The sequence below is a fragment of the Kryptolebias marmoratus genome, linkage group LG2, assembly GCF_001649575.2.
Source record: "Kryptolebias marmoratus isolate JLee-2015 linkage group LG2, ASM164957v2, whole genome shotgun sequence".
Classification (NCBI taxonomy): domain Eukaryota; kingdom Metazoa; phylum Chordata; class Actinopteri; order Cyprinodontiformes; family Rivulidae; genus Kryptolebias; species Kryptolebias marmoratus.
Window position 1 is genome coordinate 37,910,303 of NC_051431.1, and position 17,684 is coordinate 37,927,986.

A 17,684-nucleotide genomic window follows, 5' to 3' on the forward strand; every position below is an offset into this window, starting at 1 on the left:
AGACAAGCCTGTCTGCATCTAGCCACCAAGCTAAGGAGGACTTACCTGTTCTGGTCCCGACCCACGACGGTCACGTGAGTGCGCAGTTCAGAGCTTCTGGTCCCGATCCTCCTCTTTCCATAATAAAATCCTTAAAACTTCGTTATTGTGTTGAGAGTCTGAATCCTGTCAAGTCCTGCCTTGTCACATGTGTATTACAATACATTGTACGATACTAAAACATTTTCAAGTTGTTTGTGTCTAATATTTTAGCTTGTAGGAACAAGGAACACAGAAACCTGAAAGAAACCTGAAAAGAACTTCCAGTGGACCTTTCTCAACATCTCCCTGAAAGTGAACCTCAGCTCTCCAGCCCCAGTTACAAGCAGGGCAATGTCAGACCCTGAAATGACCTGGAGCTTTTAAAGATTACTTTTCCAGGCCTTTAAAAAAACAAACTGTGTGTGTGTACACCCTGGACAGGTCTCCAGTCAATCACAGAGACACAGAGACAAACAACCGTTCACACTCTCACTCACACCTAGGGAAAATTTAGAGTTACCATTTAACCTAACATGCATGTTTCTGCATTCTAGTTAATTTTTGGTAAAATAAAAAACAGACAGAATGGATGTATGGTGTCATGTTTTTCTTATGTCCGATGTTGATTTTACTCCATTTTGAACCTGGTGATGATGAAGAACATAAACCACTCACCTTTTCCAGATGAATTACCATTCTCTTCATCCTATAGTGGAAACAAAGAACATCTGTTAGTGAGGATGACCACTTAGCTCAGCTTCTTATTCCAACTCTGCAGCCTGACAGTTTGTTTCATAAAGAGTATGTCGGTTTTAGTGCTTGTCTCCTGCTGACCGGCTCTGTCATCAGGGTTTGATGCATTGCTGACTTGGTTCATTCCTGACCTGGACAAACACAAGACTGCTGCTGAACACTGTGACCACCCCTCTCCAGGTCAAAGTGCCTTTACTGGACTGTACATAACATGAGTTAGAGATTCGTGAAGCTGTGGAAACTCAATCCCCTCAGAAAAATAACTTGACTTTCAATTTAAATAAAACTTTTTCAAAGTGCATATACAATAAAAGCCATCAAACCTTTCTGAACCTTCCTCACTCTAAATCAGATTTCTTTCAGTTATTAGCACATAAATTTTATCGCTTGCCACCAAAGGCAACAACAGAGCAATACTGTTGTTTTGTGTGTGTGTGTGTGTGTGTGTGCGCATTTGTTTATTCGTTTGTCTGTACCTTCAGCAAAAAAATCTTTTGAACCACTGAAAGGATTTAAATAAACTTTCAGAAACTAATCAATGGGTTCACATCGACAATTGACTGACCTATAGAATTAATTCACTGAGATACATTCTCAGTATTAAGTAGAGGCAGGACCAGAAGCAAGAAGATGAAGTCACACAGAACAAGCTACACCTAGTGGCTGGCTGCAATACAATTGTTATGCCCTGTCACTCCATGTAAACAAATGGGACATTTTTTTGACTAGAAAATAAAAATACACTTCAGATAACTATTTTTCAGGTTTTGATTTTGTTACTCATGTACATCTTCCTCTACCACTTTATGTTCATATATTCAGTTTTTAAATGCATTTGGTTTTAATTAATGATTTGAGACTTAAAGAAAAGTCTCATGTTTCACGGTGACTGTGTTGGAGGGTGTGTAGGTGGAATTTTTGTATTAAGGGTACAGCTCCATGTAACTAGTGTGCAGCCTCATGCTCCAAAAGTGCAACATTGCAGCTTCTAAAAACAGACATTTTGCTTCAATTCTGAACAACTAAATAAGGGTGTAATGATTCATCAATCTTTATTAATGTTAATGGGTTAACTCAATTCAAGATGGCTGCTATAGTAAAGCAATCACACTCTATTGAGGTTTCACTAACCAGATTAAGGTTTCACAGATCACACATTTGGTTTTAAATGTTCTGCAATCAGTGCAGAATAATCTGGCTCAGGTTTGAAGTGTCTAGGTGTTGTAGTTTTTTAACTAGAGTAGATTAAAGATGCTGAAGGTAGTGTAAAATTAGGTGGAATCACCCTTTAGCCATTTTCTGAATCGGAAGCTCCAATTGGAAACCAACTTCAGCTTTGTGGAATTGAAGGAGAATATTTTTAGCAAGTTACCTCGGTTGTGTTTCACCGTAAGTGGCACTCTTCTTCTTCTGGTCTTTATTTTAGCAGTAAGGTAGCAAAGCTTCATGAACCAAGCTTCATCTTATGTTAAAGATCTTATTACAGATTTTCCTAACAGGGCACTTCACTCTCAAACTGCAGGTTCACTTGTGGTTCCTAGAGTTTCTAAAAGTAGAATGGGAAGAAGACTTTCAATTATTAGGCTCCTCTCTTGTGGAACCAACTTCCAGTTTCTGTCTGTAAGGCTGATACCCTGTCTATTTGTAAGACTAGGCTTAAGACTTTCCTTTCTGATCAATCCTATAGTTAGGGTTGGCTTGAGTTTCCTGAGTTATCCCTTAATTATGCTGCTATTGGCTAAGACTGCTGGGGGACAAATTGACCACATTTCCTCACTATGCTGCTATTTTTACTTGCTCTAGAGTAATTATTTCTATCATTAATATGATTTTCTTTGTCTTTTTTCCAGTAGAAACTACACCTAGACCAGTCATTCTATATTTGTCTGTCTTTTTCCTGTCCTCTCAAACCCCAGCTGGTTGAAGCAGATGGCCATTCGCCCTGAGCCTGGTTCTGTCGGAGGTTTCTTCCTGTTAAAAGGGAGTTTTTCCTTTTTACTATTGCCTATGTGCTGCTCAGGATGGCAGACTGCGACAAAGTGAAAATTCAACACAATCTGCTGGCTTCCTTAGATAAAAAACTTTTACTAATTGGCTTTTTGTAATGTATGTGCATGTTTTTGTACAGTGCCCTGAGACGACTTTTGTTGTGATTTGGCACTACATAAAGAAACAGAACAGTTCATCCTTTTATTGCTTAGCAGAGTGGCGAGGGCTTGATGATTAGTTCAGAGTGTAAATCTGCATTCCCACACATCTTCCATCTTTCAACTCAATCAAGAGCTTCTATTTCTAATGTTCTACATTGTCTGAATGCAACTTTGTCAGAACAGCTCACAATCTACAGTCTGAGGAATATGTTGTGATGCATGTTGGCAGTTCAGGGTTGTAGATGGCAAGTACTAGATTTTTTTAGGAGCATTGTTTTGAGATCACTGTTCCTCCTAGCACAAAGGCAGAGGTAGCAGTCCTGCTGCTGGATTGTTGCCCTCCTACGGCCTCCTCCACATCTACTGGTGTACTGGCCTGTCATCTGGTAGCGCACCTCCAGCCTCTGGACACTACGCTGACAGACACAGGAAACCTTCTTGCCACAGCTCACATTGATGTGCCATCCTGGATGAGCTGCAATACTTGAGCCAAATGTGTGGGCTGTAGAGTCCGCCTCATGCTACAACGAGTGTGAAAGCACCACCAACATTCAAAAGTGACCAAAACATTAGCCAGAAAGCGTAGGTACTGAGAAGTAGTCTGATGTCCCCACCTGCAGAACCAGTCATTTTATTGATTGTGTCTTGCTAATTGCCAATAATTTCCACCTGTTGTCTATTCCATTTGCACAATAGCATGTGAAATTGATTGCCAATCGGTGGGTAGTTATCGTCCTGGGTTCATGATGTGCGCTGTGCCCCATCTGGCTCCAACAGATTGCTGAATAACCAAAAACATGTTACTGTGCCATTGTTTATTAGTGGAATTGGAAGAAGAAAGCTTTTTTGAATACAAAGAAATGTCAAAAGACTTTGCAGAAATAATGGATATACAACCTTACCAGTATGAAATAAACCAACGGCTGGATCTCCGGAATCAAGTGAAAACTCTTCATATTCGGATTCTAAAGATCATAAGGACCATCATGGCTGACAAAACGATGCGCATAACAACCAAGCTGGGAACGTGGAACCGTGTGAACTGATTACCCCCAGATCATTGTCAAGACGTCAGTACGCAACACTGCAATTCAATAACACCGACAGGAAAGAGCTAACAGTGCTAACTCGAAGCTATACCAATGCTAACTCGAAGATAACAGTATGCTAACCGGATGCTCACTCAATAAAAATGTGTGCGCGCTAGAGGGTAGCGTTTATGCATTCTCACATCAGAGTAAACTAATCAATAGCAGTTTCAGACTTTGGCATTTGTTTACATGGATTGTCTATATTTTTCATTAGTAACAAACTGCTCTGAATCACAAACTGATCTCAGGCTGTCAGGCCTGTAGGAAGCCAGTCCACCACATTAACAAGGGTCAGAACTTGCACTACTCTTCTTTAAAGTGGTTCGAACCTGAGTTCTGATAGTTCTTGTTTTATTTTCTCAAAACCACAGCAAAGTTAACATTCTGATAAATATAGCCCCTAAATCTCAGTCAGTTAAAACTTTGTGTCCTGAACATTTACAAAACGCCTAAAAGAAGCAGTAATTCTGTATTTTGTTGTTAGGAAAACTGATTTTGTTCAGATTTGGCAGTAAATATTATTATTATTATTTATGTTCTGAGCGAAAAGTTAAGGAACGTTTTTAATCTTTTTTTGCCAAATGAATGCAATAGAGTATGAAATAAGCAACAACTTCTCATGTACTGTAGAAAAACTGCACCTAGTTTTTAATCTCGGACTATCACAATGATGGGCTGAATGCCAAACTTCTTCATTCCTTCAGTTTTTATATAACTACATGATGCGAATGTGTAAATTATTGATTATCCATGACTGTAATGTATGGTCATTCTTGAGTGTTTACAAAAATATAATATAAAATATAAAAATTATATAAAAATATAAAACAAATGAGAAAAATAAATAAATAAAAAGAATCAAACACCATGACCCCAAAAACCAAACCATAAAACATATTTTGTAGACCACCTGTTATCTATTCTGCTTATGTGAGGCTTGGGGTGAAAACATCACGGACAGCAGTCTGTTACCTTTAGGCTGTGAAGAGAGGACTCTGGTGGGTAGACGATAAAATGGCGCAAAGTGAAGCCAAATCCTTGTAAATTCTTTTTGAGAAAGATAGTCCGTGGGCCCTGCCATGACACACCTTCCACCTCACCCGATGACAGCGGCCGGCGCCGGTTTTCTCTGGATGACACCATACCATCTCTCTGGCCTTTAGCCTAAAAGGAAGACAGAATTAAGGTTAGAACACAGAGATTCCATCTTGTTAGAAAAAAATAAACACTGATAAAGTTTTACCATGTGAACCTTAAACTACATCACGAGTATCATTTTCAGGAGACTCCAGAACAATGGTTTGAGTCACAGCTGAGCACATTTAAAGGCAGTGTGGGTGAATGTGGGTGGGTGGGTGGATGTGGCACATTCACTGAGGACTCCTCCCAGATTTGACCAGTGTAGAATTCCACCGATGCCAGAAATGTTTCCGGAAACTTCCTCTGTCCAAAGAGGAAGCTTTATTTTCACGAACAGCTTTACCTATAATCATATTTATTACACTCAACCAACAATAGAAGAGTTAAAAATATACACAACCTATAAATAATCATGGAACAACAGGAACCCATTTGCACTCATGAACACAAATCTGAAAAAATCAGATGGACAATAGACAAAGGAGGTCATCACTTTCACAGAGTCTGATTAATCACATCCACTGAATCCACAAGGTTAGAAGGCTTCAGATTTTTACACTAAGCACAACAGACTGATGCTTAATCCTGATACTTTAAGAACAAAATGTTTTTAATCATCAGTGTGGGGCAGCAGTTTGTAATGAACAAACTGCCTCAATACCATCTCATGCAAGTGCACTTTCACAGCTTAGTCTTCACTTTCTATAATTAAAAGCTTAGAATTCCTTGAAAGAATGCATACTGTCCACCATCGTTCAAGCTAACTTTCAGACTAATAGAATCTTGAGTTGAGAAATGACAAAGTTGTAGCAATTTTTGTCAAACTTGAAAATAACATTACACGTGATCTCATGTGATATTTGACATGACCTTTTATGTGATCTGTTAGTGCTTAAAGCTGGCCTATTAAACCAGCAGTGATTAATTATGTTACATTGAGAAATAATGGAGCTGTAGTCATTTTGGTCAAACCTTTAAAATAACATGCACAATCTCATAAAATATTGCAAAATGCCACAGAGTATGTTTTGGGAATGATCTGCAGCTAATTAGGCCTGTCACGATAAACAATAAATCAATTAATTGCATGATAAATTAAAATGAGGTTGGTAATTTTCATTTATTGGCGTTATCATTTCTTCGTGTCTCTCTCTTTTTCTACTGAAGACAGTGGATGACAAAAGGCTTGGCTCCAGTGCTCTGCACTGACCTCTCCCTTTCTCTTAGCGTAAGGGGGCGTGGCATATTGTGTCAGGTAGCCAGCCAAGGCGCATTGTCTTGTACCGCTTTAGCATTAGCCCCCACTAGGAGTTAGCAAGCTAAAGAAATGCTGTTTGATATTGGGAGAAAAAAACGAAATGGAATTGGTTTTTAAGGTTGAAGTAACAGCAGCGGTGTGGGAGCACTTCGGATTCCAAATGACCGGGGCGAACCACTGAACCTTTGTGAGCCCGTATATCGCATTTGTACTTCTGTCGCCGTGTGCTTTTGTTTGTTTGCACTTTTTGTTTATAAAACTGGCGGTTTTGTCCATCTTCTCTATATTACTAATGATTATTATGTTTTGAAGGGCTATTTAGTTTACAGACTTAATAATTCGCACTGTTTTGGTTGAATGTAGGTTTTATTTCCGTTTTTTTCTTTCTTTAGTTTTTATTCAAGTGCATTCTTTGTTAACAGAGACTGCGAGTCCATTTTATTTTTGTTTCGGTTATTCTGTTTATTTTGTGTTCCAGTTCCAGTGTTAAGTGTTCTTTTGAAAGTTTATTAATCTTTAAGAGGATGTATTTGCACTTTTGTGTTATTATCATTACATTAGTTTAAAACGACCTCCAAACAATATTATTGTTTATCGCAATAATTTCTGAGACAATTAATAGTCCAGCAAAATTTGTTATCGTGACAGGCCTACAGCTAATATCACATCAAACTGTACCTCAATATATGTAAAACTGTCTAATTTCTAGCCATTTCTGTTTTCTAAGGTCAGTTGGCTGTGGCGGCTTGCCCTATCTTGAATTGGGAAGGCTGCAAAAGTTAATCAGTTGTAGATGCGTATCCAGTGATTTATTTTATGAAATTATTTCATTATTTTAATAAAATTTGTCCAGTGGTGTGGGGTTTTGAGTTTTTATTTGTCGTTTTGTTTATTGTTTTCATGATTTCAGTTATGCTCAGTTACTCTTGTTGTTAGTTCTGTTCCGTTTATGAATTTTATTTTAGTTCTTGTCTGTTTGCTGTCACGTCAGCTTTTTGTTTTCGTTTGTTTCTTCAGTTTAATAAATTAGTTTTCTTTTCTTTAAAATGAGTCTGCGCACTGGGTTCGTCTCCGTCATCTCCACCCATCACGACAAGTGGTTCCTGATATACTTTGGTAATCATACAGATACACAAATATACACATGCACAGACAGACAGTTACAGGCAAAAATATTTGCCTGCCCTCAGGTGATATTACCTGTGCCCCTCAAACCCCATTTATTTTTATATATAGCCCGCCTGCAACTAAAGTTGAATAGCCCTGGCTTAGAGAATGCGTTGTGAATGATTGTCAGCTACTACCACACCAAACTTTAGCATGACATCTGTAAAATTCACTGAGGTATAGACATTTTTGTGTAGACAAAGGTTGATAAACTATCGTGGCCATTTTCAGTGGGGTTGACTCTAGAAGTTAATCAGTTGTAGATGTACAGTAAGTATTTACTCTTTGAGATTTTCATTGAAACCTATACCAAGGTTTCTGAGATATTTTGCTAAATAACAAACATGGTTGACACCAAAAGTTAATATCAAGGCCTTAAGCAACGATGTTGCACGACAAATTGTGTTCCAAGTGTGTGTTAGAGACTATGCTCAGCTACCACACCAAATTTTAGCAAAAGATCTATAGAATTCATGATTCATGATATACTTTACTCCCAGTACAGTCAAACGAACACACACACACACACACACACAAAACATGGGTTTTATCGCATTATCGCTCTGATTTTGGGGGCAGATAATAAAGAAAGTGATTCACACTGACTGACACATATGCCCAACTGTCATGACCTAGCTCTGAAGCCATGACAAAAACTGGGAGAGATGCAGTGATGAAGGCGAATGATAACATTTTTATTTCATGAATACTTTCATATACAAATTAAAAAAAAAAAAAAACATGACGTGGGAGTCAGTAAAATCAGTAGTGAAGGTCGTCATATATGGATGTGTGAATAATGTTATGATGCATGTGACGTTAATGCAAAACGAAAGTTACATATGTAACTACGGTTCTATGAATCCCGGATGACCGCCAGAGGGCGGTGCTGAAAGCACTGAATGTTTCCATTGCACGCGCCGTTCGAGTAGTAATACCAACAGAGTCACACCTGTGACATGTCAGATAATCACCCAGTCTATATACACTGACGTCATCTGAGGCTCTGTTCCTACAGAATCTTCTCGCGGAGTGAAAGGATTCTGAGTAACAGAGAATCTCTGGTGGTCATTTGTGATTCATAGAACCATAGTTACATACATAACTTTTGTTCTATTTCATCCCTACTGACCGCCAGAGGATGGTGCTGAAAACACTGAATGACTAATACGAACGATGTCACAAGGAATCCTGAGCACATAACTCACTGAGGAGGTGCTGAGGACCCTTGCAGAAGAACCTGACCAAGAGGATGAGGGGTGGCCACATTAACCCTGTAGAATCTGGTGAACGTGCTTGGAGAAGCCCATGATGCAGCAGCACATACGGTGTCCAGCAGAACTCCCTTCATAGCTGCCCAGGAAGCGGAGACGCTCCGGGTAGAGTGTGCCTTCACGCCGACCGGCAGGGAGCAGCGTCCTGCATTGTAGGTGTGACAGATGACATCCACAATCCAGTGGGAGAGATGCTGCTTGGAAAGAGGACAACTTAGCCTTGGGCCTCCACAACACAAGAGCAGCTGGTCTGAGCATCGTATACCTGCAGTAGCTGCAATGTATGCCTCCAACGCTGGGCATAATAATTCGGACCTATCCCCAGCCACTCCTGATGTAGGCTGAAACCTTGCCAATCCCAGTGGCTGGTTACAATGAAAACGGGATAGCACCTTAGGCACAAATGCAGTGTTGAGCCACAAGTTAACACCAGAGCCATCTGGAACCCATCTGAGACATGAAGGACTGACAGAAAGAGCATGTAGCTCTCCAACCCTCTTAGCTGAGACAATAGCCAACAAAAAGGCAGTCTTACATTAGAGCCACTTAAGGTCTGCCTACACCAAAGGCTCAAATGGAGAGCACCAGGGGACCAAGAACAGGTCCCCTGGTGCCCATGGAACTGTCGGCGGGTGCAATCTATGAGCACCAAAACGAGAAACTAGATTATGGCTCCCCACGGTACAGCCCTCAAAGCCAGCATGATTTGATGATATTGCCGCTACATATACCTTAACTGTCGAAGGAGAGCGGCCATTATCAAGAAGAGACTGGAGAAACTCCAGGATAGTGGACACTGCACAGGTGACTGGATCATCATTGCGGGCAGAACACCACTGGGAAAACAGCCGCCACCTGTTTTCATATTGCTGGCGAGTAGAGGGTACACTGGCGCTCAAAAGGGTGCGTCTGACAGGATCCGAATATCCAGTCAGCTGCAGCACAAGCCCTCCAGTGGCCACACCCAGAGTCGGAGGCGTTGAGGGTTGGGGTGCCATAATAGGCCCCCCAACTGAGACAGCAAATCCCTCCTGGTCGGACGACACCCCGGGATGCTGTGACACAGATTCTGTAGAAGCGGGAACCATGGCCGTGCTGGCCAACACGGAGCCACCAGCAACATCTTGTGGCCCTCCTTGGCAACCCTCCGAAGAGCAGGCCAAATCAGAGACAGGGGTGGAAAAGCGTATAGGAGGACTCTTGGCCAAGGATGAGCCAATACGTCCTGGCCCAGTGCACCTGACCCCCCGTAAGGGAATACCATTAAGGACACTGAGTCGACCCCTCTGTGGCAAACAGATCTACTTCCACCCAACCAAAGAGTTCCCAGATCCTGAGCACTACGTCGCTGTGAAGAGACCACTCTCCTGGAGCAGTCGCCTAGTGGGAAAGAGAGTCTGCGACGTGATTATGCTGCCCTGGCAAGTACTCTGCCCGCAGGTTGGACAGGCGAGGAGAAGCTCATTCCAGGAGATCTCTGGACACTTCCAGAAGCTGTGCTGACCTGGTGCCACCTTGATGGTTGATGTGGTAGACAGCAGAGGTGTTGTCTGACCGAACCAGAACATTTCCCCTACAGGTGGGGCAAAAAGTGTCTAAGAGCCAAATGCACAGCACGCAGCTCCAGTACATTTGTGTGTCTGGAGCGATCCTTTTGGCACCAGCAACCTTAAACCGCTCTGTGTTGCCACACAGCGCCCCATCTCATTGAGCTGGAATCTGTCGTGACCACCTCTCTGCGACACACAACTGCCCCCATGGGGACACCCCTGGACAAATAACTCTTGTCTCTCCATGGCCTCAGGACACAAAGACACGACAATCTCACCACGAGTTTGCGATGCCTGTGCCGCCTGGCATCCAGGCAGAAGCTGTTGAGCCACCTCTGCAAAAGGTGCAGTGACAACAGACCTAAGGGCACAACCCAAGCGACTGATGTCAGGTTGCCCAGGAGCCGCAGGAAAGTGATGTACAGAAACTGCCGGCCAGCCTGAATCGACTGACCATCCGGTGTATATCGTTCACCCTTTGGGCAGATGGGTAAGCCCTCATGGAAGGTGAATCCAGAAACACACCAAGGAAGGTGGTTGTCTGAGATGGGATCAGGCAGCTCTTCTCCAAGTTGACCTTGAGGCCCAACTGGGACACATGGCCAAGCAGATGACTTGTATCGCGAGAGGCATGCGCTCGGGATGGGGCACAGAGAAGCCAGTCGTCGAGGTATGGAAGAATTTTTATTCTGCAGGCTTGCAGAGGAGAGAGGGCTGCTTTCATGCACCGAGTGAACACCCTCGGGGAGAAAGAGGCCAAACGGGAGCACACGGAATGGCCAATAGGCAAACTGGAGAAACCAGCGATGCTCTGCCGCAATAGGTACATAAAAGTATGCATCCGTCAGGTCTATTGAGGTAAAACACTCGTTCCTGGTAACAGTCTGAAGAACCTCTGCTGTCATTAGCATGTTTAAGGGCAGTACCTTTAAGTACCGATTCAGTCCCCTGAGATCCAAAATGGGACAAAATCCACCCGTCTTTTTGGACATGAGGAAGTATGTTGAATAGTAGCCTCTGGGTTGCCGCAGAGGGTCCACTGCCTCAATTGGCCAGGAGGGTGGAAAGCTCCTGGTCCAGTGCTTGAGATTTCAGCGGGTCGGCGATGACTGTCACCCTGACCTGGCGTGACATGTGAGGCTGCCGTCGGAACTATAGCCGGTAACCTTGGGTCAGAGTGGCAACCACCCTTGGATCCTCAGCATGAGCAGCCCAGTAACTGAGCTGCTAATGAGTAAAAAATATCCAACGGTTGGCCTGGTGGCAGAGTCTGCAGCACGGGCTTGCCTGGCTGGTTCGCAGACTGGCTCACGAAAGTCCCTGCTGGGTCTCTTCTGTGCAACCCAAGGATTAAACCCACCAGGTCAATCACAATCCCGAGGTGGCAGCCGAATACTGCTCCCTGGTCATCAGTGCAAAAGCCTGAAGTGCTGCATCACTAAAGCCAATTGCTGTAGTGGCACCACTAGTGTCCTGTAGGGATGAAGAGAGGGCAAACAGGAGGTGCGCCAAAGAATTGCCCAGTCGGTCAGTATGCGCCCCAGCATTATAAACTTTACAGAGGAAGTCATCTGTAACACGACATTGAGCCCGTGGGCACCGAACATCACGACGCAGAGCCTCATCTGGTGACAAGATGAGCGAGGCCACCGCAGGCATACAATCCAGGCCTGCCTTAACCGACTCATGCATTGCTGCCAACACGCGATCATTCGTGGAGAGGCGTGAAAAGGCTCTAGGGTCCTGCCAACAGGCGTGTAACTCTTTCAGGTACTCCTCTGATGGAGGGACAAACAAGAGAGAAGGGGCCTATCCGCACCTGAAAAAGGTGCTTCCAGGAGCAGACTCCTCCATCTGTGGGACGTCCAGCTGCAGCTGCCTTAATGCCGTACGCATGATGTCCCCCATAGAGCTGTCACTCGATCCACTAGCTGCACTCTGAGATAAAGAGAGTGAGCCAGTCTCTGCACAAGATGACTGCGCCTCCTCCTCACTCCTAAAGTGAGAGGCAGAGGCAGCCAAAGACAACACATCCTCCTCTGAAGCCAACTCAGGCATGGGTGGAGAAGAGAATCCAACCAACGCAGGATCCGGCTGGCGTGCCTGAAGAAAGGATTTCATTTCTGCCAATTCTGCAGCTCAACTCTCGTGGAAAGGCCCTGATCAGACTTAGCTTGCCTCTTCTTAGGAGGAGCCAAGAAGATGGTGATTATGCCCAAGGCAGGCAGGGCACAGGTCATGGCCATCACCTGCCTGAAGCACAGCCCCACAATCCACACAACAGTGGGAGCCATCCATGTTTGAAACCGACCTGGGTGCGACCGCAGGCAGAAAGAACAGGCTAAGATCGGGAGTCGGGGCAGGGACGCTACCGTCACCAATCACTATAAAATATAGCAACAGAGGGGCTGACACCGCCAGCTACTGTGATAATCATGCCTGTGTTTGCCATGCCATGCCTCGTTCCTGTGGTAATCATGTTCATTCTTGTCACCTGTGTCTTCCGCTGATTACCTCTCCTACACCTGGGCTACGCCCTATATATTCTTCTTCTCTGCTCTCCTCCAGTGCCAGAAAGCCTCAAAGCCAGTAATTTTCCAGTGTACTCAGACCGACTTCCTGTGCCACGACCCCTTTCACGTCTCTTGGATTTCCCCCTACGCCTTGCCCCTGTCGGATACGTGTTGGATTTCAGATTTCTGGACATTGATCCCTGCCTGTGACCTGGTCTCGAATTTTTCACCTGCCCCCCTGGTCTTGTTTCCTGTTTTCGGATCTCCCGGCTTCGACCCATGCCCGTCCGACCAAGAGTTAAGTTCTGCTCCCGCGGCCTACCTTTTGGATGCGCTAATCCTCGCTCCCATTCCTGGATGCCTCTCAACCGTTACCCATCAAGGGTCTGGTCCCGCTCCCCGTCACACCACCATCCAGGTCAGTGTAACCTCTTCAGCCAGTTGTTACTTCCTGGGTTTTGTGTGGTTCACTGAACCATCTCCTCTCTTCTCAGAGCGGCGATCGGAGGTCCACCTGCTAGGCGTAGCATTCTCCCTGCTGTCCAATAAAAACAAGTTTACTGTTCACTCCTGTGTCGAGGCTGAAATTCCGGGTCCGCTAACTGATTCTTGTCAGCTACGTGCAAAATACAGGACGAAAAAAACAAAACTGGGAGAGGGGGCGAAAAACGCTGCTGTCACCAAATAAAGCAAACAACAAACTTAGATGCCACCAGTAGCTCTGTTCAAAACAAAATAAGCGGGTGGCTAAAATTGGGATAGGGGGCGAAACGCTACCGTCACCAATTAAAATGAAATGGGTAAACAAAAAGGGGCTTACACCGTTAGCTCGATCCAAAACTGTAATCAGAAATTTGTCTAAAATTGGGAGAGGGGGTGAGACGCTACTGTCACCTATTAAAGCGAAACAGATAAACAAAATGAGGCTAACACCATTAGCTCTATCCAAAACTACAAAAAGAGATTAAACTAAAATTGGGAGAGGGGGTGAGACGCTACCGTCACCAATTAAAGCGAGACAACCAAATAAACACAGAAGTCAGACACCGTGAGTTGGGAGAGGAGGCGCAAACGCTGTCATTACCAACAAACAGCAGAATTACCTTCAGTGAAGATCAACTGTTGCAGCCCCTAGGAGGGCAATGCACCGCTACTCCCGCCAACAGGCAATCGGGCGTCTGCCAACGGTAAAATTATCCAAGGCTGATGCCATACAACGAACCGAACGTGAGAAGAAATGAGGAACAGCCTCGGATGACGTCAGTGTATATAGATGTATATAGATATGGGTGATCATCCGACATGTCACAGGTGTGACTCTGTTGGTATTGCTACTCGAACGACGCATGCGCGATGGGAACATTCAGTGCCTTCAGCACCGCCCTCTGGCGGTCAGTGGGGATGAAATAGAACCAAATATAACGTGAATGTTCTGAAAAAAGCTCGAACCATGTGAAGGAAAGTGGGGCTTTTTTATAGGAGAGACACAGGGCCCAGGTGTCTCGAATCAGCTGCTGAAGCATAGAAATAGAACATGTTAGACCACCATCATGGTAAATACTTCTGCAACCTACCCTCATGATATTCCTAAACTACACTGTCATGGTCAATCTAAACTATGCGTAATTTATAATCTAACTTCTTCTAAACTGAATAAGTACATTGTATTAACATGCAAACTAACCCTCCCCCAACAGCTTGACTGCAACACGAAACTACACACATTTAATATAAATAAGCACTCAGAGCCAACTAAGACAGTTTTTTTAAAAAAAGGAAGTGTGTTTCTTGAGACAGGATGTGGCCAGCAGAACACTTTGGAGAGGTAATGTTGTGTATTCATCAACTCTAAGAATAGTACCAAGGAGCCCCAGGATGGAAACACTTTCCACAGCAGGAAGGCAATTTCATTTTCATAATATATGTTTAAAAAAATCAACATAATAAACATTCAAATCACAGAGAAAGTGTGTTAATGCCCTGAGCTGCTTCGCTTTTGGACCACAATGAAATGTTAGGCAGTGTTTCAGCTAAATATCATCCTTAGTAACTTGCAGAAAGTATAAAAATATTGACTAAAATTAAGTCCTTGAAAAGGTTTAAGAAAATCCCGTGAAGTACCCATTTTTAGAGCATTATGTAACATTTATTCTCTCCACCTGACTTCACAAAAACACTAAATTATCTAAAAACATTGCTACCAAAAAAAAGATTTTTGCATTGTTAAACTACTGCTGCCTAAATAATATCACAAAATGCTTAATAATGATTGTATTATAGGTATATAATTTTTAAATAATATTTATTTATTTTATTTTTAATGCACTGACACAAATAAGGAGACTGACAGAACATTGCTGAACATGTTGACAGTCACTTAAAATCAGTGTTGTCAGGTTTCTCCTGCACTCAGGATAAATTTTAAACCAATCTGTGATCAGTTTGTTTTACAGGTTTACAATATAAAATTTCTATATTTTATTACTTTTATTGTTATATTATGATAATAAAAAAACAAGGGTTACTTTTTAATTGAGATAAAGTTTTAAAAGTAACACTAGAGAGTGAGCAGGCTTATTTTAAAAAGTGATTTTTATTTGTTTTACACACAGTTTGGGCTCTGGAATCGAACTCCTGGAGAGGGGCCATACTCCTTCCTAATTTGGAGTTGCCCAATGAAAGAGGCAGAAGTGGGGATACTCACAAGCCCCTGGCTGAGTACCTAAGGTTGGAGTGAAGGTTCCGACTGTTGTTTCTGCTTCTGTACTGAACGGCAGTTCTGATTACCTGGCTTTCTTGAAGTGCTCATGTGGGCAATTACGGAAGTATATGATTGGGATGAACATCCTTCTTTACATGAACCAGAGCGGTGTTCTGTTATTAAGCTTTAATGCTAGACACTGGCTGTCCAAAATGAACACCATGTTCAACCATAGGGTGGTCCATAAATGTACTTGGTACTAGCTCACTTTAGGCCAAAAGTCAATGATCAATTTTGTAATTGCGTCATCAGACCTATGGCCAAACCAGCCACTAGGGAGCACAAGCCAGTGTATCTCTTGTGCCGGTCCCAAGCCCAGGTAAATGGTGAGGGTTGTGTGAGAAAGGGCATCTGGTGTAAAACACTTCTGCCAAAACTAACATGTGACTTCATCCAAGCGTCACCATACTGGATTGGTTGAGGCCCAGGTTAACAATGACTGCCACCGGTTGAGGCCCAGATTAACAACGACAAACGGTTAACAAACGGTGCCAGCGGCAACTGTGCTACTGTTAGTCAAAGACCACAAGGAGGGAAATGTGCCAGGAGACAGAGGGAGAAGAGGAAAATCAAGAGTGTAGGACTGAGAATAGCAACTCTAAATGTAGGGACAATGACAGGGAAAGGTAGAAAGCTGGCTGACATGATGCAGAGGAGGAAGGTAGATGTATTATGTGTGCAAGAGACCAAATGGAAGGGCAGCAAGACTGGGGCATTGGGGCAGGGTTTAGGCTATTTTACCATGGTCTTGATAGGAAGAGAAACGGAGTAGGGGTGGTCCTGAAGGAGGAGTTAGCAAGAAAGTAGTTGAGGTGAAAAGAGTGTCAGATAGGGTAATGTGTTTGAAGGTAGAAGTAGAAGGTCTGATATTCAATGTTGTCAGTGGTTGTGCTCCACAGGTTGGATGTGATGTAGAAGAGAAAGAGAAATTCTGGAAGGATCTTGGTAAAGTGATATAGAGTATTCCCAGGGAGGAGAGAGTGGTAATCGGAGCAGATCTGAATGGACATGTTGATGAAGGAAACAGAGGAGATGAGGAAAAGATGGGCAGGTTTGGTGTCAAGGATAGGAACCAGGAAGGACAGAAGATGGTGTATTTTGCCAAGAGGATGGAAATGGAGGTAGTCAACACCTACTTCCAAAAGAGGGAGGAACACAAGGTGACCTATAAGAATGGAGGCAGGAGTACGCAGGTAGACTACATTCTGTGCAGAAGAGGTAACCTGAAGGAGATTGTGGACTGTAAGGTTGTGGCAGGGGAGAGTGTGGCCAGACAGCATCGGATGGTGGTGTGTAGGATGACTGTTGTGGTGAAGAAGAGGAAAAGAGTAAAGGTAGAGAAGAAGAAGACCAAATGCTGGTCCAAAGGTTGAGGAAGGAAGAATGTTATGGGGAGTTCAGACAGGAACTGTAAAAGGTTCTGGTTGGTAAGAAAGAGCTTCCAGATGAATGGACTACTACAGCCACAGTGATTAGAAACACAGGTAGGAAGGTACTTGGTGTGTCATCTGGACAGAGAAAAGATAAAGAAACCTGGTGGTTGAATAGTGGTGGTTGAATAGTGAAGTGCAGGAAGTTATCCAGAAGAAGAGGTTAGCCAGGAAGAAATGGGACAGTAAGAGGACTGACTATGCACTTGAAAGACGAGGGATGAAAGCAGGGGTGGAAATTAGCACCCGCCACCGGCCAAATGCGGGTAAATATTTGAAGTGGCGTGTGAATTTGATCAACACACACGGGTTGGCAATTTGAACGGAAAAGGTGTTATTTGTCCTCCTGACATATAGAGGGCACCAATGTGCTCGAGTTGCTGCTAAATGCAAGAAGGAGAAAAGTTTAGCAGACACTCTTTACCAGTTGGTGGCGGTATTGATTCCTTCAGTTGTTTACCAACCACCAATAAAAATCAAGAGGAAGAAGAAGAAACAATTTGAGGAGTAGCATTAGCAATGTGGCAGAACATTTCGGGAGTTAAGCGGGTGGCAGACAACAAAAATGTTTTTCAA

The 17,684-nt window shown here is 43.4% G+C and overlaps 1 protein-coding gene across 13 annotated transcripts in view; it reads right to left on the reverse strand.

The window, feature by feature from the left end:
- LOC108248866 (rho GTPase-activating protein 23-like) overlaps nt 1-17,684 on the reverse strand; it is a 183,455-nt gene that overhangs the window by 91,379 nt on the left and 74,392 nt on the right. For 12 of the 13 annotated variants that reach the window (XR_003040350.2, XM_025011026.2, XM_017437904.3 and 9 more), the window contains 2 exons: nt 4,988-5,179; nt 697-727 (listed from right to left, as the gene is read on the reverse strand). Coding sequence is in view for 12 of the 13 variants with exons in the window: in XM_025011026.2 (XP_024866794.1) it covers nt 697-727; nt 4,988-5,179 (223 nt within the window). In the remaining variant the exon portion in view is untranslated. Of the gene's footprint in view, nt 1-696; nt 728-4,987; nt 5,180-5,258; nt 5,280-17,684 lie in introns of those variants that run through there. The other variant, XM_037974533.1, reaches the window with a different exon arrangement.